At 48.2% G+C, this 25,062-nt stretch overlaps 1 protein-coding gene across 6 annotated transcripts in view; it reads left to right on the forward strand.

Annotated features, from left to right (window-relative positions):
- Positions 1–337: 337 nt before the first annotated feature.
- Positions 338–25,062, forward strand: part of TNIK (TRAF2 and NCK interacting kinase) — a 149,495-nt gene continuing 124,770 nt past the window's right edge. For 3 of the 6 annotated variants that reach the window (XM_040074032.2, XM_058421902.1, XM_040074035.2), the window contains exon 1: positions 338–467. In XM_040074032.2, the coding sequence (XP_039929966.1) occupies positions 411–467 (57 nt within the window). In that variant the 5' untranslated portion in view covers positions 338–410. The remainder of the gene's footprint in view (positions 468–25,062) is intronic. The other 3 variants (XM_040074033.2, XM_058421903.1, XM_040074036.2) reach the window with 1 other exon arrangement.

Consider the following 25,062-nt stretch of genomic DNA (forward strand, 5'->3'; position numbering starts at 1 on the left):
GCCCGCTCCCGGTGCCGGCGGCTGCCGGCGCAGCCCCCGCCCGCCCCTGAGGGGGCTCTGCCCGCCCCCGCGCGGCGCCGCCCCCTGGCGGCGGGTCGGGCGCCGCCCCCGCGGTGACAGACAGGGGCGGCGCGGGGCCGTGCGGGCGCGGTGCGGGGCGGGCGCGGCGATGCGCCGCCGCCGCCGCCATCCCGGCGCAGCCCGCGGCGAGCCCTGCCTGCCCGGCCGCCCCTAGGCAGCCGCGCTGCGGGCGGAAGGGCAGCAGCAGCAGCAGCGGCGGCGGCGGTGGTGGTGGTGGTTTCTCCTTCCCGGCGCCCCGCATGAGGGGAGGCGTTAAATAGCGCCGAGCGCCGCGGCGGCCGCCACTGCCCGCTCGGTGGCGGCGGGGCCGCCTGGCCGGCGGCGGAAATATGGCGAGCGACTCCCCGGCGCGGAGCCTGGACGAGATAGACCTCTCGGCGCTGCGGGTGAGGCGCGGGGCCGGGGATCGCGGGGAGGCATGCGGGAGCGGCACCCCCCCATCCATCCATCCATCTATCCATCCATCCACCCATCCACCTATGCATCCATCCCTCCCGCGGTGGCGGGGAGATGGGGCTGGGGGCTCTGTGTGTGTTTGTGTGTGTGTGATGTGCGCCGGCACGTATGTAAATGCGGCTGGATAAGCCCTGTGCGCGTGCACGTGCGTGCCCGCCGCCGCGTGTGCGCGCACCCGCACGTGTGTGCGCCCGCACATTGTGCGTGTGTGTGTGTGTGCGTGTGTGTGTGTGCGTGCCCGCCGCGGCCGTGGCCCCGCAGGTGTGTGCGTGTCCGTGTGTGCGCACGGCCGGGCGGGTCCCACCCGGACAGCACGCGTGGGCAGGCGGACACGCAGGGACCCTTGGGTGCGGGGCTGCGCTCCGGACCTCGCTTTCCCGGCCCCGCAGCCTCCCTCCATCCCTCTCCCGCTGTGTCCCTGCGCGCTGCCTCCTCCTCACCCCGCTGGAAAATGAAGCCCGGCATGTACCCTTGAAATGTCAGGCTCGTCAGATGTGTCAGCCTCGGCGTGGGCTGTGGCCTGATGTCCCCCCTGGTCCATTTCTCTTGTAACTTTCTTCCTTTTCCTCGTTTCTCCGTCTTTCTGGCCGTAAGAACAGCTCGTTGGGAAACGAGCATGGGGAGTCATTGAGAGAAACAGCGTTTATGCGGGAGGCAGCAGCCAGGCTGCTCCTCGCAACCCGCTGCATAGACAGATAAATAAAATCAAGCAGAATCCGCTGAAGACTTGAGCAAGTGTATTTTTAGAAATATTATTTGCTTCAGTGCAAGGAAAAAAAAAAAAAAGAGAAGTCTATCTTTACGCACTTGCCCTACTTTCTTTCTGGTGAGTTTCTGGTTGATTAATAGTGTAAATGATTGCTCAGCAATACACAGTGTCGATGAGATTGGAATAGGGGAACCATCTGCCTTAAAAACAAACCTGGAGAGGCTTTCCCCTTTTAGGTGGAAGGTGCCTCGGGAGAAAGGTTGCTGAAGCCAGTGGAGTTAATCCAGGAGAACAGTGTAATTTGGGGGGGAGAGGACCCTCTCCTTCTTCCCTGCCCTCTTTTTTTAATTTTTATTTTATTTTAACTTTTTGCTTAACATCTGTGTTGGAAAGTGTATTTGAGCTAGGGTACCATTTCTTTCTTAAAACTGTATCCACACGTGCTTAGGAGGTTTTTTTGGTTGCAGTTGGTTTGTTGTTTGGGTTTTTATTTTTTTCTCTTTGTGGCTTTTTATATAGCAGTGCACCCCAGATACAGTCAGGGTTTTGTTTTCGCTTTAGGAGGAAATGTACGTTCCCTCCCTCCCGCTGAGACCCAGCAGCAGCGCCTGGTCGGTGAGCAGAGCAGTGCTGGCATTTCAGGGTAACCGGAGACAAGGGGACCTGAAACCCCGACAGACAGCGGGCTGGGACAGCAAAACCCTGCTCCCCTGCCCAGCACAGGGCTGCTGCCACTCGCACCTCTGCCCCCTCTCAGGGAGAGAGACTTTCCTGTAAACGATGAGAGTACGTGGTGGTTCGCAAGCGAGACAAGAATAGGAGCTTAATTTGCCAAGGAATGGATCTTTGTCTAAACTAAGCTCCTCCAGCACTTAGAATAATTGTTAAAGGTCGTAAATTCAGCAGATAGGGCACGAAGCGTGAATCATTCCGTGGGGTCTGATTCAGAAATCGATAGTAAATTTGCTGCCTGAGCACAAAATATGGCAGGGAGGAGTAATTCCCCAAGCCTTGCAAAATTTTTATATATTGGAAAAGAAGTGTCACATTGCTGTGGGTTTGTAGATGAGTCTGGGTGGAGGAGATGTTGCTCTTGTGCTGCTTGTGTGTTTAAAGGGGTGAGGGGTGACTCTGTGAAATGCTGGGAGCAGGTAGTGACTCAAAAATCTGGAGAAGGGGATGATGTGTTCCCAGCAGCGGGGAAAGGAAGCACTCAGGACTCTTATCTCCGAGTTTGAGTCACTGAAATGTTCCAGGAGGCTGGCGCTTGTGATCCACAGGCAAATGTGTGTAAGAAAGGTGGACCTTTGACTGCCAGTTTGCCCAGTCCCTTGCTTCAGCTTCCCTCCTGCTGTCCCAGGGAAGGGAGGTGGATTTGCAGGATGGCAGTGTGCTCTTGAGGGCTGAGCACAAGCAGAACCCTGCACACCATCATTCAGTTCAGTTTGCCACTGCCCACGGGCTTTCAGGGTGGGATCTGTAGATCAGGGCTGGAAGGTGACACGGGAGGTGGCAGGAGCTCCTGTTTTTGCCACACTGTAGAGTTTATTTTGGCCACGCAGTCGGGCTCCACCACAGCAGTGCATCTGCCTGATGTGCTGGAGGCTGGGCCAGGAACAAAGCACTGAATTCTGATTAAAATGCACGGCCTGGTGCATCGAGTGAGCGCACTTGGGGCTGGCTCCTGCCTTTTCTGTGACATGTTTCTATCCATCACTGGGCACCGTGCTCATTGCCTGGTACCCTGTGGATGCAGAGGGCTGAGCCAGCCAGGATAGGAAGGATCCTTAAACCAGAGATCTTCCAGCGGTGGTGCTGGTAATGAGGATCGTTAATGTTGCAGAAAACGGTAATTTAAGACAATGAGGCCATCAAACAGGTAGCGCTGCATATTATACTGACAAGGGGATAAGATAAACTACATTAGAATGTTCTTTTGTATGGGCAAGGAGATATTTTTGCTAGTCCACTCAGCATGTTTAATAGCCGGATGACCTGGCAGCGTTATTAGCAGAATAATGATTAACACGGGGATTCGCACAGGCTGTTGACGGGCATGTTGGAGAAGCAGATTTTTGCAATAAAATGAGAATGAATGTGAGAGGGATGCAGTGGGCCATGGTCTCTGGTGATAAATGCTAAGCTGATCCCAGGAGGAGAGAGCAGAAAGATGGGGCTGGGTTTGGTGGGTTTTTTTACCCCTGCTTTTTTTTTTTTTTTTTTTTTTTGTCTCAGTGAATGCAAGAGCCTGTCATCTCTTGCTGAAGGCAGTGGCCTTGATCCTTCTCAAATATTCAGGTCAATAGCTTTTCCTCTGCTGCATCCATCTGCAGGGCTGGGCCTCTGGCTGATGTACCAGCAGTTGCAGTGGGCTCTTCTGGCAGTAGCTGCCACAGCTGGATTCGTCTGAGTTGCTTTGCAAGGTGTGTGGGAGGTTATAAAAGATCTCAGGGAGGAAAACCTTTCCCAGGGAACTGATAACCCCTGGGTAGGGTCTGGCTCGGGGCCAGCACTCTCTCCTGCTCTAAACTGCTCCTTGTCTCTCAAGGCAGGAGTTCGCCCTGGGCGTAGGGCACCAGGCTCACCTGGGATGTAGGGCTTGGCTGAGGGTTTCCTGCAAGGCAGGGAGTTTAAAAAGAGCCTTTTTGGGGTAGAAGCGATTGCTTTCTTCGTGTACCTGGACGTTGCTTTTGTTTTGAACTCATTAACAAACCCCAAGCTTTCGTTATTTACTTAGTGAAGTGCTGACCATGCACTCTCTGGAAACCGTATCCTAAAATCGTTTGTTGTTTTGGAAAAGCCTGGCCTTTAATGCTCAGGCTTGGAGAGGAGACAGCACAGAATTTAAGGAGCGGGTGAGTATTAGCTGTTGCTGGGAAGAATTGGATGAAACCCAAAAATGTCACTACTCTTCCTTTAGCTTGCTTTGTATAGAAGTGAAGTTTCAGTGGCCCTTTGTTTGCATTAGTTGATCGCTGTCAATGAAGATAAAAGCTGACATGTTAAAAACCCACAAAACTCAAACATGCTGGCATTGTCCTGTTTCTAGAACTTTGTCAGTTTATGGCATATTTCAGCATCATTAAAGATTTAGGAGAATCTCTGATGGGGGATAAGCACTGCAAGCCACCACTCAGGAGCATTACTCTGGGAGCATTATTTTAGATTTCTTCTTCCAGTACCTTTTTAAAAGAACTCTGTAGCTCAACAGAATTTGGGCAGCTTTTGTAAAGGTCACCTTCCTAAATAGAAAGAGGAACAAGAAGTAGAGATGACTTCTAGAGATTAAAAAAAAATAACATGAAAAGCTTATTTTGCTGTGTTTTACATGATAATTCTACCATGCAAAATTTGGGGCAGGTGTTCAACAAATAAATATATATATTCACAGTTCCTGAGGAAAGACACTCTCAAGAGTATTCCATCAGAGACTTCATCTGTCCTGTTCCAGTGTCATGCAGTGCACGTGTAAGCTATGACTGTGACAGTATCCTTGTGCTTTGTCTATTTTGGAGCATTTTGAGTTTCAAACCATAAAACTTTGCAGCAGGATACTGGTCTCTGAATCACACAATCATAGAATGGTTTGGGTTTGAAGGGACCTCAAATATTGTCTAGTTCCAAAACCACTGCCATGGGCAGGGACACCTTCTGTTAGACCAGGTTGCTCCAAGCCCTGTCCAGCCTTGAACAATTCCAGGGATGAAGCATCCACAGCTTCTCTGTGTTTTATGTTGCAGTGCATGGCTACTCTCTGAGAAAATTATTTATTCCTAACATTAATCTAAATCTTTCCTCTAATTTAAGTCATACCAGAGGGATGGCGATGTTCATTCCTTGAGCTGTAGGTGCAAACGTAGCCTCTATGCACCTATGCATATTCCCGTGTGTGCTCATGAAAAGTTACAATGGGAGAGGGTCTGTCTTCTGCCCAGTCTTTCTATGGGGTTGATTGTATTCTTTTCTCTGCCTTTTGGAGTTGTGCAGCCCAGCTGCTGCTCTTCTGCAGTTATTCTTCAGCACTGGTTACTCTTCTTCATCTTCGCAGTTCTTCCACAGCACAGCAGTGTATGGTGTTTTTGAAGGCAAGGAGAGTTCTCTGTTCTCACTAGTGTTCCTTTGCTGGACAGCCATGAAAATTAATAATTTGGGGTGAATTTATGGCAAAATATATACTTGAGCAGGCTGAAGTTTGAGCACAAGCACTTGGTTGAATCAAGCTTTGAGGCAACAAAGAGCATTTGATTGGTGTGCATATTTAAAATAAAGGGTCTGTTTTTAATCCATGTGACAAGGAGGAATTAGAGGGAGTTTTTAACCTTAGTACCTGAAAGTAGTTTTTATCTGCCAGGCTTGTAGATGTAGTGGTACAGTCTGTATGAGGTGAGGGAGGAAACAGTTTCCATTTGAACTGTATGTAAATCACCAGGGATGAATCACCCAGCTGTGGAAGCGGTGTCCTTGGAAATCATCATTCATGTGAGGCCAGGTCAGGCGAAAGCTGCGATCACATCCTGGGCTCAGGCTCTGAGCTGCTCCCTGCAAAGCCTTGCCTGACTCCTCCTAATGCACCCTTACCCTTTGCAAGGGTAATTACAGACACCAGTGGGAGTTCTGTCACTCTGACCTGCAGACCAAGGACGGGGTATTGATCCCTGTCTCATTTCTTCTTGCCTCATACACAAAGGGGTAGAATTCTGCTAGATTTCCTGTGCTTGCCCAGGTAAAAAACTACCAGCAGGCAAAAGCGGTGCGTGGTGGGGAGAAACAGCATTGGCAAAACTCTTGTGCCTTGGGGCATGGAGGACGGTGTTGAGGGTTCAGGACCTACCACCTGAAGGCAGCTGCTTGCCCTGGGCTGCCAGGGGAGCACACATGTTGTTTTCTCTGGCTGCCAGCTACGAAAGAGACCAGGAGCCTCATAGAGTGAAAGGCAGACACGTATTCACTCTCCCAGGACTTTGGCTGATCCTGTCTCCCTTCTGGTGACCTTTTTGGCCCTGACTGCTCTGCATGTGTAGAGCCTCCATCACATGAGGTTTCCATTTGCTGATGCTCAGGTGCCTTCTTTGTTACCTTTCACACAGCCGTTAAAGCAGGGTGCATTAAAACCCACAAGCCTAAGTCGTTGGTAGCTCCATTGAGTGAGAGGTTGTGTTTCCCACTTAGAATGCTGGTAGCTTTGATTTCCTTCTCCGGTCACTCTGAACTGTGGCTGCACATTGAAACTGATGGTCAGTCTGCTCCGGGCTCAGGAAAACAATTTATGTAAGTGAGATTTGATGTTTTCCATGCAAATCGTTTATGATTTCTAAAGCTGGCTAAGGAATGTGGTCCTTAGAAAATGGATACTCGCTCTTTCCCTGCATTCCTCCTCCATGGTTGTTTCTAGATGGGCCCTGTGAGGGGCTGAGCATCCCCTTTCTGCAGTGGGATGAGGATGCCCAGCATGTTGACCCCCAGCCCTGGGGAGCTCCTGCAATGGCTCGTCAGTGAAAGGAGAGGAAAAGCCACCAGGGTTGGAAAACACTGATCAGTTTAGCTGGCACTCAGTTCTATCTCTCTGCACACCTGATTTTTATTTTGTAATGTCCAACCAGAAAACCCTTCCCTTTGATCAAGAATGTCACTTTCCCATGCTGATTTGCTGCGGTGCTTGCCAGAAGTTCAAGGCTGTATGTTGGCAATAAATGGTGGTACTCAGGCAGGCAGCACTGGATACCAGCTCCTGCTTCCATCCAAGGGGAGCCAACAACATGTCCTGCTCCACACCCAGAAGCTGAGTTACCCTGACCAGCAGAAGGTGTTCCCTTTGCTCTTCTGTGGGTAACCAGCTCTGCTCTGCCACAGGAGCCCTGTCAGATATTGATGCTACATGCAAACACCGTCCACTGCCAGTCACTGAGGTGTCGCCTGGGCGGGTTACACGGTCCCATCCTGCATCCTATGGATGCACTCAGGTGAAAACAGCCCTACCCTCTGGCAGGCACAGTCCCTGCCTGGTTTGTGCTGCTGTGAGCGGTGAGCTGCTCCTCTGAGCAAAGCCTGAGCAATGCAAGTTCAACATCCTCTTGGTTCTGAGCGCTCCTGCTGCAGCGAGGGTGGGTGTTCCTGCTTGCATGGGAGCACATGTGGTTTTCAGCTTCAGAGTGCACAAAACCTTTTGTTACCCTTTTTACTTGTTCTCTCCAGCAGTGGCATTTCAGGGTGCACAGGGTGCAGAAAGTGTTGCTTTCAGAACAGGAAATTGGTCTAAAAGCAGCGCTCTCTAAAAACCAGGGATATTGCCTCACATGCAATATTCCTTTATAAGCTAACAGAAAAAGTGAAAAACTTATGTGGCTGACAGCTTCCCTTCCCCTTCCTTTTAAAAATTCCCTTTTTTCCTAATTTTGAAACTCAGCAGGAAAAAGCCTACTGCCAGCTGAGTCATGTGTTTAGTGCATGACAGAAGTGACTGTTTGGGATCATGCCCTTAATCCGCTGGATGGTGACTTTAGGATGCATTGGAGGTGGTAGAGCCTTTGCTGAGGAAAAGATCGCACAGCTTGAGCCTAATAAAATGTGTCTAATAACTGCTGTAGCGTGCTATAGAAATACAAGAGATCAAAGCTTCAGAGGCATTTATTTTCATAATTTGTGGGTCAGATCCTTGCAGGACTAATTGGATGCTGTTTGATGTCCAGGCAACAATAGAAATCTCCCTGTGCATCGGAATATATTTGTCTCTTCCTCTTTCTTTCATACAAAAGCATATAAGCTTAGTGTGATTTTGAGATAAACTGGCAAAAGTGGAGGCACAGGTCTCCTTCCTACACCTCACTGCAGCCTTTCTTAGCAGTATCAAGAGGGCAGTGAGGCACTGGAACAGGTTGCCCAGAGAAATGGTGAATGATCCTTGCATGGAAGTGTTCAAGACCAGGTTGGATGGGGCTTGGAGCAGCCTGGTCTAGTGGATGACATCTCTGCCTGTGGTGGGGGATGAGCTTTAAGGTCCCTTCCAACGCAGACCATTCTATATTTTTGTTACACTGGGACCATATAGCTGATACAGGGACCAAAACAATTTTGTCTACTTGCCAGATGTTGATTGTTTTAATTAACATCAGTGCTTCAGGAGCACTAAGCCTCATGGCTGTTGCCTACCAGGCTACTTCTCCCCACAACATCAGCCAAAATGAGAGCAGAGAATGAGCTTTGGTGGTGCAGCTCAGTGCATCTCCCCAGCTGTGGCTCACTGGTTGGGAAACTCTGATGGTATCTCGGCACTGTGAGCAGTCACCCCCAAAACACAGCAGGTCAGATATGCTGTGGGCTTTGCAGTTAAACCCCAACAGCGGGGCACTTAGAAAGGTCTTTTTTTTATATGTATTAAAATAATGTATAGAAGTATAAATGAAAATAAGTGTGGCTCTAGCTGTTCCCTCTTGAGTGGAACCGGACAGCAGGGTGTGGCTGTGAGTGACGCAGCTTGTGTCTCTGTACCTGGCACACAGACCTTCTTCAAAACAGGCCAGAATTTTTCAGGCTGCTCACTCAGATGGGAGATGCCAAAACAGCGGTGGAAAGGAAGGTGCAGTGCCTTTAAATTTGTGGGGTTTGTGTTTTATGCTCCCATTGAATACTCACAGTAGGTGTTTGGGGAAGGGGCTTCTCTCATGTGTCTGCAGGTGCCACCATTTTGGGGGGGAAAGAAAGATGGGTGTGCAAGGCAAATGTTTTTGAAGAAGAACCAGAGGCCAAAGCAACAAAATGAAAAGGACTTTAAATGCATTTTCTGGCCATGCAGACAGGCTGTCTTCAGTGCAATAAATCTTCAGCCTTTATGTATTGATTAGCTTCAGTAAACAGTGTGATGACTCTGCTCTTCCCGTTGCTATTCTGTGGGGATCGGTGTGTTGGTATGGCTGAAGAGGCTGTAATAGCTAAATGGGATTCCAGTAGTGAGAGCAGTTTACAAATGCTCTCCAAAGTGATCCTTGCAGCCAGTGGGACTGTGTTTGGCTGCTGTAAATGTAAACAGAATGCTCCACTGGTGACCAGGCTGGTAATGGCCGTGTATTCTAATGGGCAGAACTCTGTTCTCTGAGCTAAGTGTCCTTCAGTGATTGTGCCCTGCCCTGGCAGGGATGCTGTCTGCACCTGATCCCCTGGCTGGGGACCTGTGATGGACACATTCTGAACAGGAGAGGCTGAAATACGGGGCTGCCTGGCTGGAAAATGGCTGAAAATGGCCCTTTTTACACCAGCCAGGTAATAATTTCTTCAATGTTCATATGATGCTGGACATAGTTTGAAGTGATTTTGCTTGTTGAGCTTTGCCCCTGCTCTTGGAGCCAGGTGTGTGATGTGGCAGCTTGAAGGTTGTTGTGTTTGAGCTCTGGGCAAGCCCCAGGCTCCTGAGCATTTGCCACAGTAAAGCATGAACAGAGCAGGAAGGTGGCAGGGACAGCAGCTCGTTGTCCTTGTGGAGCAGCGATGGATGGATGGAGGGCTGCTTTACCATCAGTTACCACAGCTGAAAGCCCATCCAGAAGACTTTCCATTGGCATCTCCCTGTTTTGTGACAACCTGTAACAACACCTTGGTGAAAGAGCTCTTCCAGAGGTGGTTTAGACCATGAGCTGAAATCCCAGGTTGCTCTGGAGACAGTGGAAGGAAAGATGGGATGGAGCAGATGTAAAATTAGCATAACAATGCACCTTTAATTCAACTTGAAGGAAATAATTGAAGACTAGTTGTCACTTACACTTGTGACCTCTGCCAAGATGACTCACACTGCAATATAATATGAGTCACTTGTTAATGATGGCCCGTTAAGGAGAAAGTGCCAAATCGCTGTAACTTCTTCACTGTGCTCTGTAAAAGCCAGGATGGTGAAAGGTGTTCAGGATATTATTGCCTAGAAGTAAGTGATACTTAAGAGCACTGAAGCACCTTTACTTGGCTCTGGGTGTCTCTGGCATGAAAAGGCAAAGGTCCTGTGCAGAAATGCTCTAGAAGAGACACAAAACACGGTGTAGCTCTCCTCCCCAGTGCTGCCTTGACGTGCTGTTGCCCGAGGGTGGGGACCCTGATAACTTTCCTTCCTGCCAGATGGCTCATCTGGCCAGAGGACAAGTGCCTGCTGGTGGGACACAGGGAGGGAGGGAGGTGGGTGAATGGGTGCTCAGCTGAGCATTGGGCACGAAACCTCTACAGAGCATGGGGAGGGAGGTCTTGGGGGCATGCTGACTGATGGGAGAATGTGAAGGTAGGAATAAAATCCTCCGTGGGAAGGTCCCTGGGGTACCACTGATGCAGAGCCCTGGGCTGGAGACTTGCAGCCAGGAGCCTGGCGGAGGAAGGTGAAGAGCTGCAGCCTGTGGTCCCAGGCAGTGAGGGCTTGGCCAGGCACAGCTTCCCCATGAACTCCTCGCCTCTGACGTGTGAGAAGTTCTTTATGGCCTTAGGAACTCGCGGTGCTCCTGCAGTAATTGACTTGAGCACTCACTTGTTAATCATCTACTAGCTGTATTAAATGCTTCCTCTTACTGAACTAGTGTTTTTCCTCAATAAATGAGATTTCACAATCTGCAGAAGAAACTGAGAGCCTGGTGTGAAGGTGCTTGTGACCAGGGGCAGGAGCTCGTGGAGAAGTGACCAGCTCCTGTGCTTGGGAAGGGGTTTCTCAGTTGACAAAAGCCTCATGATTTTGTCTGTAGTCAGGAAATTCTATGAAGTGCTGACACCAAAAGTCAACTTGAAAAGGGGAGTATTTTTCCCTAGATCTCATAATTGTAGAGAAGCATGGAAAAAGGTCTTCCTGAAAGATCATAATCCAAAGGGCAAATAGAAGACTTCAAGTAGATTATTGAAAATTCAGATGAAAAAATGGAGATGTATGTGTGAGGCTTTGCCTGCCTTCTTCCCCGAGTGATGAAACAGACATCCCTGAGCTGCTTGTGCCATGTTTGCATTTTTCCAGGTGAGAAGCTGCCTTACCTCTACCATCCCTCTCTTCTGCCACCTGTTCCAAGGCGTATCTTGCCCTCTGGACTTTGCCTCTTGGCAGTCCAGATGGGACTGGTGTCCGTACAGGATCTTGCTGCCTGAGGCAGCATCAGTGTGGGCACAAGGAGACAGGAGGGTGGTGGTGAAAGGCTGTGGAGGAAGGTTGAGGTTTGAGGGGATGAGAAGGAATAGACCTGAAGGAAGAGAGCTTACACTTGGATGTTCCTATCAAGGCAGTCTAAGGCAGCCAAAGGACACTGAACGTACGAGTTGGTTGCATTGCAGAAAATCGTGTGTAGTACCTTAGGAATAGCTCTCTCTGAGGGGTGGAGGAATGTTACTTCCTGAAGAGGAACTTCCAGCGCGGTGGAACCCAGATCTCGAACGCATCTGTGTTTTGTCTTGTTCATTTGATAACGATCGCCCAGTTCTTTATCGAGTTCCCGCCTCAGCGTAGCGCTCCTGCTGCTGCGGGAGCTCTCAGGAGCTCTCATCGTGCCTCTTGAATAGGCAGAGGTTTTTCATGTGATCGAATCAGAGGCACGCCTTGCGGGTGGGCAGGCCATGCCCCCCGAAAACGGAGCAGTGTGGTTGTCCAGTGAGAAAGGGCAGAAGTTCAAAGCTGGAGTTGGTTTCTCAAGGCCCTTTCACAATAAAACTTGGGTTTGCTTTTGCCTGTTGACGTGACCTCTTCCGTGCTGCTGGTGTAAAGCAAAGTGCCTGCACAGATGAAACGTCCTGGGGGGAAGATGCAAAACTCTGCTCATTATCAGAAACGAGTAAAACTGCTCCAAGCTAATACGACTGCCTAAAAATAGAGTTGGTGTTAGGGGGAGGGGCTCTCTTCTGTGTTCATTTGCCCTTGATTTTCATGACATTTTGCTTCTCTATATCTTGTGTCTTGTTCAGGAGACTGTGTGTCCTGGTCACAGTGGAGTCATTCACAAGAATCTGTTTGTGTCAAAAAACATGAGGAGGACTGAAGAGCTTGTTGGGGGTTTAGCAGTTAACTGGCAGAATGCAGTTATTCAGGTTTATTCCCTCATCCTCCTGCTCCTCACAGGTTCACAGCATGTCCCTTGCTGTGATCTTGAAGCCTCTCCCAAAGGACTGGGAGGCCTGAAGGAGGGATGCGACGGACAGTGAGGCTCTGGGCTGGGATGGATCCCTGGTGCTGTGAGGTGGTGGGAGCAGAGGACATTCATCATGTGTAAACCTTGCCAGAGAGGACAATCATACCTCAGCTGAAGCTTGCAGCATCTATTTTACAGTTAAGGGAAAAAAAAATTACTTATGAGACTTAATTACTGAGTTATTGTTATTCAGTATTTAAAGCCCAAGTTTCATAACTGCCTTGTGATACGAGCATTCATGTTCTTTGGCAGTATTATGCAAGCAGCTCACCTTGTGATCATGAAATACTGAAAAGTGCTTTCTAATGCTCACCCTCCTCTCTCAATGACTCCATAAAACCTCTTCTGCTTTCCATTAATTATGGAACAATGGGACATTTTCCTCTTAAAAAGAGATGAGCCTTTTTTGTTTGTTCTTCAAGTTCTTGAGCCAGTTGCTCCTCTGAGACCTTTCTGTTCCACATGGCTGTACCAGAGTGGACATATTTTCTGTCCTTCACTGCACTGTCTTTTGCTACTTGGGAGAAAGCAGGAGCTTTGTGGACCAATCTTAGGGACAGAGGTCTTGCTCTACTGAAGCAGTTCCAGCTGGTGCTTGGCTCTTTCTGGCACTGGTGTGGTTGGTGTGATCTGCCTTCAAGGTTAACTGAGGCAGCTGGGAAAGAAGGGAGCAGGTCCAATGGGATAAGTCTATTTCCTTCCCCAAAGAGCTGAAATACTAGCATGTTGGTTGATATTCAGTTGTTTTCCAAGTGGGAGTTTGTTGAAGACCAGAAGCAGCACTTTCTGGTCCCCAGCAGGAGCAGTGCTGTGAGACCCTGGCAGTGCAGCTCTGGTTTCTGTGCCAGGTCTGGATTTTCCCTACCTCCACATCCAGATTTTGCAGAACACTGAGAGCAGACCTCTAGTTTTCCTCCTGATCAGTCCAGTTCTGCCACTCAGTGACATCCAGAGAAAGGGTGGGACAGGGAGGCTTATCCTGTTCTGTGGGGGTTGCCTGTGAGGTGGTTCTGCAGGTGACTCTCTGGAGGTGCTGAGGTCTCTTGATACTGTTGGGAGAATCTTGAATGATTTCCTCGAGACTTAAGAGATGCAGAATTTAATCTTTCCTCTGAGCTTTCTCAAGAAAAAGGAAATTACTGTTTATTCCCTTCCCTGTGGAGGGAAAGGGTTCATACGTTTCTCTGAGCACAGACGTGGAGCGTGCTGAGCACTCTGGAGAGGATGTGTCTCCAGGCTCCCTGGCCAGTGCTGCTTCTCCACTCCGTCAGACTTTTCCTTACGTGCACATCTGGAGATCCATAACTCTTTTCACATGCTAATGAGGGCTTTGTAGATAAGATCCCCTGTGAGGAAAGGAATGCTAGGAGAGTCTCAGCAGGGGAAATCAAGGTGAGGAGTGGTCAGACATCTTCCTTAGATTCACGTGTAAGCCATGCGGCCCTGGCACAGCTCAGAGTAGAAGTCAGACCCTTTGGCCTCTTATCCCGTGTTGTAGCCATTAAACTATGCTCTCTTAAGATTAGATAACCTGTGGTTTTAGTGTCTGCAAGTCTTGATGAGCAAATTCCTTTGGATAAATGCTTTTCTTGTAGACTTGCCAACACAGAGTGATGTTTGCGACATGAGGGAAGGGAAATAACTTGCAGGCGTCAATTTTCAGGAGATGAATCAGATGAAGAGATAATACCCAACAGGTTAGAGCTGTTGGAGCGGCTCAGTGGTGAGGATCACGTTCTGTGTCTCTGGTTTAGGCTAAGTGATATGGAGAACTCAGGGTGCAACTGTACTGCCAGCAGCTTACTATGAGTTTGGATATTACTGAACAATCTGGGTCTCTGGCAGCGATGAGATATGGCGCTGAAGTTTGGGATGGATGCTAAAGGGGTTGTAGTTGCATAGTGCTTGGTGTTACCCTGAATAAAAAGTCCCTCCTGGCTTTACATCACTTGCAGTCTGGGAGAGCTGATAGTTGAGTTGGTTTCCTGTATAATGAATATTCCTTTTCAAAACAGGGCTTCCAGAGAAGGAAAGGATTGCAAAAGCGTCTTGGTGTTGTAGTAGTTTGTCTTCCTTACTGTAGCCTGGGGCTGTAAGGGAGATCAGAGCTCAGCTGAGCACATGCTGCATTTGGCTTAGATGAAACTGCAGCATCTCCTCTCCCTCCTGACCAGGAGGGATGGTGATGGGCCAGCTGGGTCCACAAGAAGGGATAAAGTGATGCATTCTGAGGATTTAGGGTGGCCTAGCAGAGTTTGTTGTACTGTTTATTTTGCTTTCTGTGGCAGTGTGTTGTTGCTGAGACACGTGGATTTGATTTCTGGTTATGAGCATCCTTATCTGCTTCTGTAGCCATTAGCTCTCCGTCTTGCCCATGTGGGAAGCTGTAAGCTGCTTCATCTGATAAGGCTTTTCTTATCTGTTCTGCTGTTTATTGTGTAGAATTGAACTTACTCTAGGAACCATAAAAAAGAGGATGAAGCCTGGGAATTACAGCTGAGAAGCTGTTTCTCTTCCCTGCACAGACCAACAAGATGTCAATAGAAAGTATGAATGTCTCAAAGGATGAATGCATCAAGCCAAAGCTGAATTCTTGGACGTGTGATTACGTCGAGAACAAAACATATGTCCTGAGATTTCCTTTCCTTCCTTACTTCGTGCAGCATCAGGACACCCCGTTTGGCCTCTTAAACTCATCAGTCTGCTTGTGAAATATTCAGTGAAGCTTGGGCTGAGTTTGCATCACTGTCAGTGGGTTGCATCTTTTTGGAGTGGCTTTGATCTTGCTTACTCCATGCTGAGTAATTTCCACTCCTCTCACATGAGCTGCAGCTTCAGTGGATGTGCCGCCCTCTGAGAGTCTGGCCCTTTTGCAGGCTCTCTTGTTTCTCCTAATCGTGAGCATTTAAATGGTATTAAAGCTGCTTATCCCAGTCTTGTGCTTTTCCAGAGTCATTAACACCTCTGCAAAGAAAGTGTAAAACTCTAGTAAAGTCATCTGGTAGCGCTTTGCGATGGTTTGAATGGTTCTAGAGGGAGCAGAGGGCTGGACTTGCCGTGCTGAGGAGGCTCTTTGGGAGAGGTGCTGGTGTTGGCGCAGTCCCCATGGGTGGGGAGCACCCAGGCGTGGTGGGTTCACCCCTGGGAGGTGGTGTCCCCCTTCAGCCTGGGGTCAGGGCTCCGTTCTGGGTGTGAGAACAAGCGCCTCAAACTTTTGTTGAGTTCTTCCCCCACCACAATTCCCTAGAGCCCAGAAATATCCATGTCTCCATGTCTGCTGTGCTTCATTTAAGGGCACGTCTCAAATGATGTCGGCAATTTTCTTTTCTGTTCTGTTACCTTGACAAAGAGATATTGGTGTTAAGGGTGATCCCAAGTCATCCAAGAAAACCCAAGGCAGGCTTTGATTTTCACCTTGTGTGTGTTCCTGTGCAGCAAATGTGCCGCAGTGGTCTGATCTGCCTGGTGGCCATGGAGAAGTCCCACCCTTGCTCTCGTTGCTCAGTCTGTAGAGCCAGTTGAGCTCTGCACTGATTAATGGGAAATTGTCATGACTAACGTTAGGCTGGTAGGAAAAACTAATAGGGGTGAATAATAGCACAAGATACGTGCAAATCAACGTTTTTTTCTCCTTGGAGGCTGTAGATGTAATCCACTTAATATTCTGTGGAACACAAGATTAATATTCTTCAGCATAATATATGTGAGGGCTTTTCTTTTTCGTTTGCTGGCAGAGGCATTGCTGCGTTGCTAAAGCTGGGGGCAGGGGATTAGGAGAGGGGGGAAGGATGCTGACCCAACTTCCAGAGGATTCAGAAACAGCAAAATCTGGCTAGAGGAGATTAAACTTCTTCCTTGCTAGCAGGACTTTCCTGCAAGAAATATGCCTCACACTGGGATAGTCCCTGTTGAAACCTGGCAGGGTGTCTTTCAACTCTTTGGATGCCTAAATTATTGGGGAATAGATCTGATTTGCTTGGACTGTGTGGTGTGACTCTGTTGGTGGGCTCCCGGTGCAAAGCTGGCGCCTGCAGAGTGTGGAGACCAGCTCCAGCCTTGCACTTGTCCTCCTTCACAACATAGTTTTGCCATGATTTGAACTCAGAGCTGCTAAGCTTCATAGAGGTTCCTTTAAAATAATAATAAAGCAAAGCCCCTGTTCTTTTTCTTTCACAGGATGGAAAGAATGCAGTGAGTTGCCAAGCTTAAAGAGGAGTAGATACAGCAGAAATAAATAAATCAAGACCATTTATTATAAGTTGATTAATCTGATATGTTCATAGTTTTCTAAAATAAAATCTAGCCCCAGAGAGTTTAGCAAATCAAATAACAATAACGGCAATTAATTTAGAAGCAGTTACTAATGTTTTTCATCCCCTTTTCAGATCGTTAAACACTCATGATTAATCTCACATCTTATGACTGTGGGCCAAATGCTCGTGGGGATGTGCAGTGTCTCTCTTGGCTTGGAGGAGGTGTGCCTGAGGAGCTGACCCCATTCCTGACTCTGGGGAAGGACTGTGGGCAGGGCTGGGATGAGTGGCTGGTGGAAGTCAGCACCTTGTGCCTCCAGGAGGGTTTGGTCTGATCTTTCAGTTGAAATTCCAATTATTATGGGCTTCCCCACGTGCTGTGCTTTCCTGTCATTTCTAGTCTTCAGCAGGCTGGTCCCTGTGGTCTTACAGGGCTTGCTTAGCTGCTCTGTGTGTGTTTATATTAACATTTTCAGCCCTGGCTGTGTGCACTAATAAAAAAAGTTGAAAGAAAGAAGCCAGATAATGTCACAGCTGGTTCCAGGGACTAGAGCTAGCAGAGAGCTCCCAGGGCAGGGAGGTGTCACAGGGCTCTAATTTGACAGGGAGCACAACTGGTACTGTGAAGCAAAATGAGGTGGTTGAATTTAAAGGACAGCAAGATAACTTGCAAAGAAAAACCTGCACATCTTCCTGGGATGTCTGGGAGAAACATCCCTCCAGTTTGTCTCATTCAAAATGCTGTTGTAATGCAGATATCAAATGAGCTAAACTAAATAACCTGTGTGCCCCTGCCAAGTTTACTAATTTGAGGGCATTGGGGTTTGAAATAAAAAGTGTTTCCCTCAATTTCTGAGACTTTCACCATGTAGGAAGCTACCCAGAAATACAGAAGATTTACTATGGGAAATACTTCACACCTTGGCAAAAAAACCCATTCTTGCAAATACCTTCAGCAAATGTGGATCAACCCTGATTTTAGGCTGGTTTTTTGGCATGGATCAGGCAGGAGCTCACTTTTTGCTGTGGGACCTTGTTTTCCACCCAGCTTGAGTGTCTGTCATAACTAACCTTTTAGACTTCCTACTGTGCTTGGCGTTATTGGAGACAGCCTGTGAAATGTAGGAAAAAGAGTGAGAAGCCTTCCTTTCCCCTTTCCCACAACTCCTGGGTGAGACGTGTTTCTAAATTGAAACGTGCAAATTAACATTTATTTGATATTCTTTTAAATAATTTTGCTGATTTGTCAAAGACAATTCAATGTAAAAGTGAGTTTATTGTACAAGGTTTTGGCAGCTTGTTGGTATAGCTGTGGGCTTTGGGTTTTTTCTGCAGTATCCTGCAGAGTTCTGCTCAATAATTCAAAGTGATTTGTTCCCCATATTGTCCTTTCTTGAAAATATTGCTGCTGGAGAGGTAACTGCCTTTCTTGTTAACCAGCCCTTGTAGAGCCAAGTGTGAGGAGCTGATGACAAGTGACAAGCTGTGGGTAAACTCTTGGAAAAGCACGAAACCAGCAGATAACTCCATCTCCAGATGATCTGTGAAAACTGGGCTGATGTGAGAAACTCTCGACTGAATCCAGCAGGGAGGTGGCGCTTCTCCAGACATGTGTACAGGGACAAGAAAATATTGAAAAGTAATGGCACCTGCATTAATGTGGGATTCAGGGATTTCTGGAATGCATGCCTACATGCCTGGCTGTGTGTTCATTGTTGCACAGATCTCTGCTGTTGGAGGCTGTAGTCTGTGAGTTGTTGATGCTACAACCCTTTCATCCCTGACAGGTTTTCTGGTCAGCTCAGCCCCCTGAAAAATAGACATAAGAGGTACAAAACCATCATAGTTTAAAAAAGCAGAGGCTTTAAGATTGCTTTTCTTTTCTTGCTCCAAAATGCATGTGGGAGTTAGGCGTTCTCTTGTTTTAAGCTGTCCCTCTGGCCACAACTCTCCCTGCAACCAGGGAGCAAGGCTGTCATTTCTTGACAAAGGTGATCGCAGATCGTGACCCCAGCAGCCTCCTGTGAGGGCTGCAGAAGCTGGAGTGTCCAGCAGTGCCTCAGGAAGGTGCAGATTGGCTTTGTCACCCCTGCAGACACACACAGACGCAGCCACAAGCGTGACCTGCTGGTGGAGGCTGAATGTTTGCCTGCATGTGAGAGGGTGCTCCCTTCTCTTGGCATGAGCTGGGCAGCAGCCGTGCTTTACACAGTGCATCTCCAGGACTGGGATGTTAGGAGGCTGTAGTTCCCAAAACAGCTGCCTTAGTAAGTAATTAAACCAACTCCTCCAAGACCCCATAAACCTTTGACAGCGTTTAGTGGTAGCTAACGATTTCAGCTTGATGCAAACATTTGCTGGCCAAGGATGAAACTCTCTGTTTCTCAGAGGGATGAGATCTAAACATTTAGGAATATCTTATTGATCTGAAACTACACGAATAACTTCCAGTGAGGAAGAGTGTCCAGCTGCTGTGTTCTAATTGATATATGCATCTGAAGAAGTGTGGTACAGTACTGGTAGTGACTTTAGATCTTCTGGGGGCTATACATGTGATTTATAATTGGCACTGCAGCTTTTTAGAGGCACTGAGCTCAGCCAAACCTTTTATATATTGCCCTGTTGAAGTTGTGTGCTTGAATGAGGCATATGTTGAAGGGGTTGATGGCGCTGAGGCTGCATTCATCGAGCAAGGCATTGAAAACCTTGGGGTTCACTTAGCAGTTGTGCTTTTGCTGGCACTTCTGGTCTGATTGGCTTCTGGCTCTTCTAGATGAACAGTCTTCTGTGAACTGGAAGGTGGGCTTGTCATACAGCTGCAAACAATTCAGGGGGTCTGTCCTGGTGATCTGTGGAATGTGCTGTAGAGCTTTGAAAGGATGGGAGATATATGGCTGCTTTGGAGGGAAACTAACTTCAAATGAAGAATGAGTAAATTTGTGTGGTCTTGAGGGTTATTGAGTATCTCAGCATTTTCTTACCTTGCTGGGACTCACAGAGGCCACATGTTCATTTTCATTAGCCTCAAGTCAAAGCTCACTGCCTTTTGCTTGAGTGACATCAGGAGAGATGGACTCGCCATGTTGCCAGCCGTGCTTTTTAAAGGAGTGGGAAGAAGGCTTGGACCCTTCTTGTTTTGATTAATGCAGTTGTGTAGCTTGTGGATGGCTTTTCCTTGGCCTGGACTGCTCAGACGTGCAACATTGGAGGAAGTTAATTTTAGATGTCGTTGTTGTCTTCTGCTAGTATCACTACTGCACCTTGGGCGTTGGGACCCACCATTTGCAGTGCTACAACTGCATCATTTTGGCTGGAAAAAACCACATTTTTATCCAGGTTGGTATGTGTGTTCCTTATAGACTTGGAGCTCCCACGTTTCATATTTGTGGAGAGGGTACAGAATGGCTGCTTTTTCTTTTGACGTTCTAGAAAGGAGAAACTAGGCCAGAAGAAGTCTAATTTTGTGTGTGCAAGTATGAGTCTGTGAGCAGGAAATCTGGAATACTCAGTTTATTGTAGCTTCAGTGGCTTGGCCTCTGCAGAGCCAAGTGGGAATGAACTGTGCATGTGCATAGTGGATTTTGTATTTTTCTTGCCTTAGCACTGGTGTTAGCTATTCCTTTGCTGGCTGGGGGCTACAAATCCACACTTACATCCTAAATTGAACAGGTAATAGTTGAAGAAGTAATGCAGTTTTATTGACTGAAAAGCCCAATGTGGTGATTAGTTCTTATTTAATTTTCCTGCTGCCAACTATTGGCAGGTCTTAACATTCAGGAAAGGAAAGAGACGCTCACATGGTGGCTGGAGCTTTATTGCAGCGAGAAACTGAGGAGGAGAGTGTTGGAGACCTGGGAGAGTGGATTTATGGTTTAGGAGGGGGGAATGGACAGAGGACAGATGGGGGGAATGGACAGTGGCTCTCACTAGGGCCTGGAAGAGCATCTCCTGATGAGATGCTGCAGAGGAATGGCTCAAATAGATTTGTAAACAGGCTTCTCAGCTGTCCAGGTGAGAGATTTTTCTTCTGTTAATAACTTAGCCTTGAGAACAGTTTTTCTTACGTTGCGTAGTAATGCTGTTTCTTGACTAACATCTTTTAAGCTAGGGAGCTGGAAGTTTGGGGGTGAGGGAGGACAAACTGCTTCTTCAAAATGAAAACAAAGCCCTTTGGGAGTTCATTATTACTTTTCCAAGTAGAGCAGCTTGTATTGCTTGAGTAGGCAGGAGGTGCAGTGGTAGATGGCATTGATGATAGCTTGTTTTGTGAGTCTCTGGATGGGTGGGCGAGGGAGGGGAAGGTACCAAAGCTAGCAGGAGAAGGCGTGAGATGAAACAATCCCTGTGAGGGCTGAGTAACATCCAGCAGTCCAGCGTGGTTCTGCTTCATTGCTTGGCTTTTATCTCAGAAATACCTGTGCAGCCTTTTGAGGTTTTCTGCTTTAATTAATGGGCAGGCTTAGGGCTATGTCTGTGCGATTGAAACTTGAAAAAGTCATGTCCCCAACCTATATTTTAGAAAGTTCCCAGTGACTCAGTCAGTATTTTGTTGCCTTGGCCTCTGCCTTCCTGCTTTGTTTGCTGCTGTCTGCAGCTATATTAACAATCCTCTCCTGGCTTGTGCAGTCTGTCTTCATATTACTCACAGGGCTGTTAACTAGAAGTGCCTTGGAGATGAAGACAGCCAGCTGATTACTAAAAAGCAGCTGTGCCTTCAAGTGCTCTTCAAACCCCTCTCTTCTTCTCTGAACCGCGTGTCATTTGGGGTAACTTCCCCAAGGTGATCCTGACCTTGTTTTGTCAAACTGCACAAGTGCTTCAATTCCTGCTGTAGAAGCCAGTGCAGAAAGTGTTGCAAAATGAGTGAACTGATGCACCTTCAGAAGGAATAGCAGGGGACTTTGTAGAGCTTGAGGTTACTCGGGTCCTGATGCCTGGGAGATTTATGGCTCTTTACAGAGCTTTTAGAGCTTCCTGTTAACAGGAGAGCTGGCTTCACAGAGTATGGACCAGCCTGGGCATTTGGCCTTGGGGAAATGAAATCTGGGCAGGTCTGTAGTGTGAGAACCAAAGGCTTCAATCCCTGTACTCATTCCTTGCAGTGATGCTTTGCATAATCAGAAATGTTACCCTGATGATGGTTTTGCTTGTTGAGCTCTGCTGCTGAAGGGCTTTTCTGTCTCTCCTGCAATCCTTGCAAAACCTTTCTCACATTCTGAATCGATGATCTTTCACTTCTGGTTGGAGCTTGGTAGGGTTTCTCAACTTTCTCCAGGCAGTTGACACCTCAAGACAACCACTTGTGTTGACAGTGCTGCCATGCCAAGCCGTGTGATGCCAGGTGGGATTATGGCTCTCCTGGGCTGTCTGCGTGCTATGGCACTGCCATTAGTTTACAAGAGCCAGATTTTTGGGAAGAATGGACCCTCTGGTGCTTCCCAGTGCCAAAATTTCTCCTTGTGACTGCCAGGACTCGTCTAGGTAGAGGCACCTGCACACAGACATTGCTCCCTAGGTCTCGTGTTGAGGGTGATGAGTAAATGACTTTGTAAGCCTGCTTTGGCTTCTGTGGGATCTCCTGTTGAGGCAGTTTTATTATGGAGATGTAAAGCAGAGGCTCATAATATCCTGATGCTTGGGAGCATTAGTTGCTCAGGCTTTATATCCTGGTGGAGATTAAAAAAACTCTTTTGATGCCACAGAGCTGCTTTAGCTGATTCGTGCCTGGGGACACTCCTCTGTTACTGACCCGTAACTGCACTGCCTCCAGTTACACAGTGCTTTTTCCTTCTCTAGGGTTGTAACATTTGCTTAATGACTGGGTAGCTCCATGATTTTTGGCTGAAAGTTGTCATTAACTGCTAGAATTGGGGGACTAAGTGCACAATGATTACAGAGGCTCCAATCTCTGATTTCCCCTCCTGTGCATCCACAGCAATCGTGGTTTAATTGGTGTGCCCCTGGGTTCCCCTCTCTTAAGCATCTTTCCACTGTCTCCTCATGTAACCCTTCCTGTTACATCCCTTTTGTGTGGGCTAGAAGGGAGAAAAATGAGTTTCCTTCAAGGAAAACAAGCAGATTTGGTGTACAGGCTGTGTATAAATATTTCTGGTGTTTATGGGCACCTGCATGATGGTATTTAGAGATGGCTAACTTGTGTTCTGCTCACTCAGCGTTCTCCAGAGCAAACACTGATACACACCTGCAGCCCTTGGCCCTTAGGTGACTTAGCCCTGGGTGTGGATATTGCTCTCTGAATAGTCTCCTCAAGCAGAGTGTTGGCTCTTTTGTGCCTTGGACTCGTTGAGACATCATGGGGCAAGGACATCTTTCAGCTTTAGTTCTGTGAGGTCTGTGTTAGGCAGAAGGGAGGGAGCTTTGACCAGGAACCCGTGAGCCCCACTGTGTGCTCCGTGCTGATAAGTCTTCACAAGGGAGGCCTGTTTTGTTACTGAAATTTGAATGTATCCTGCTTTATCATCCACACACACAAGTCCCCTTTCTGATAATGCCCCAGTTTCAAGTACACTGTTTACTGAAATTAAGTGGAGTTTTTTTCCTTACCCTTGATATTGCTGGAAAGGATGATGCCTCTGCGTTTTTCTGTGTCTCGGACTGGTTTTAGCCACTGAAATGTTAGTGCCACTGATTTTCTTGAGAGATTAATAGAAACATAACAATTTGCCGCTCGAATTTGAGCCTGTCCTGGCTTTACCTATGGCAGAATGGTCATATCCTGGCACAGGAGAGCCCAGGTCCCAACCTGTCTCTGCCCGGAGGAACACTGGGTCTGCACAGCCCTTGCTGCAGGTGCTATGCTGTGAAACACTTCCCATCCCATGGGCAGCTGAAGAGTCCTGTTGAGTGTTTTGCTGCTTTATGGAGAGCCTGAGTTTGCTCCCGTGTCTTCTGGCACAAGTTCTGAGTAGCAGTAGCAGGGAGGAGGGAGGGACCCTACCTTATTTTAAAGGATCTTGGCAAAGTCCTGGTCCAACTACAGCTGTACAAATCCTTTTCTAGTTAGAAAGGGAATGTAGAGCTGAAAATTATTTGTGAGTTTATCTTAAATGCCGTCTCTCTCCCCCACGTTTTAAACAATGCACCTTCTTTGCCTAAGCTAACAGCTCACCTCATTTTTCCCTTTTATTTGTGGGCTTGTTATTCAATGCAGATGTTTTCAGTTACAAGAGGTACAGTAGTTCTTGCGAAGGCATTCTGGGGCGTGGGAAGGGCGGGCTGCAGCAGCCTTGTGTCCCTCCTGGATGGAGGAGAGGGCATCAGCAGCAGGAGGTAGGTGCCAGGCTGGAAGCAGCCCTGTGGGATGAGCTTTGCAGCCACCCCCAGGCAAGTGCAGCCCAGCGCTGCTGTGAGCCCTGATCTGCAGCACAGGCTATATTTGGTCTGAGATTATTCCCTGCTTGGCCTGGATTGGTCCTGGTTGGGGCTCTGCAGCGTGGATTTCTTTTTCCCCTGGCTAACATCACCCATGCTGTGTGCCTCTCTCTTTTTCTCCCTCGCTGCCCGCTCCAGCCTGCCCGAGCTGCTGTCGCTGCTCTCTGGTACCCTCCTGAAGCATCTCAGCAGGGGCTTTGTGGGATGTGCAGGATGTGCCCCTGGTACCAGGGACAGCCTATTCCCCAGCATCCATTAAGATGCAAATCTCTTTTCTGTGTATGAATCGGTCCAGGGGAGGCCAGTGGGAAGCAGGGTTTTTTTTTTTTCCTTGCCTGCACCATCCTTTGCTGTGTGTTTTCTGGAAAGGCCATTAATAGCATATTATTCCTGGGTTGTAATAGTGGCTCTTGGGGAGAAGCTTTTCTTTTTGACTGCTTCATGGGAGGTGGGCAGCGTGTGTGGGAGGAGAGATCCAGCCCCCTGTGCTCCCTGACAGTGCTGGCTGTGCTGAGCTGGAGCTGCCTGTGGCAGCACTCAGGGGAGCAGTGTCACTCCTGGCTGTGCAGAGATGCCCAGTTACCTTGGCAATGCTTCTGGAGAAAGGCAGGGAGAGAACAGGATGGAGAGGGGACATTGCAGCAGAGAAACTGCCTGCCTGGTGGGAGCTGCAGTGGAAGGTGTGGGCGATGGGGGAAAACCCTCCTGGCGCAGAACTGCCTCTGGCTGGCACAAAACTGCCCTGGGCACAGCAACAGCAGAGGCAGGTGTGGGACTGGCATCACAAACAAGCGATGGATGGACTCAGGCAAACCTGTTGGAGCCACAAATGTGATGTTTGCACACGTTAGAGCAGCGAGCCTGGCATGGTGGGATGGGGTGCTTTAGTTTGAGGGTTTGTAGAAAGAGGTTGGAAAACATTGCAAAAATGAGTTCCTTTATCAGAAATGGCCAGCTGCATCCCTGGATGTTTCTCCAAACCTCCTAAGTATCTGCCCTAGGCACGGCTTTCTTCTGCCTTAATCTCCTAGTGAATATTCAAAAA

The sequence above is a fragment of the Hirundo rustica genome, chromosome 10 (assembly GCF_015227805.2).
Source record: "Hirundo rustica isolate bHirRus1 chromosome 10, bHirRus1.pri.v3, whole genome shotgun sequence".
NCBI lineage: Eukaryota > Metazoa > Chordata > Aves > Passeriformes > Hirundinidae > Hirundo > Hirundo rustica.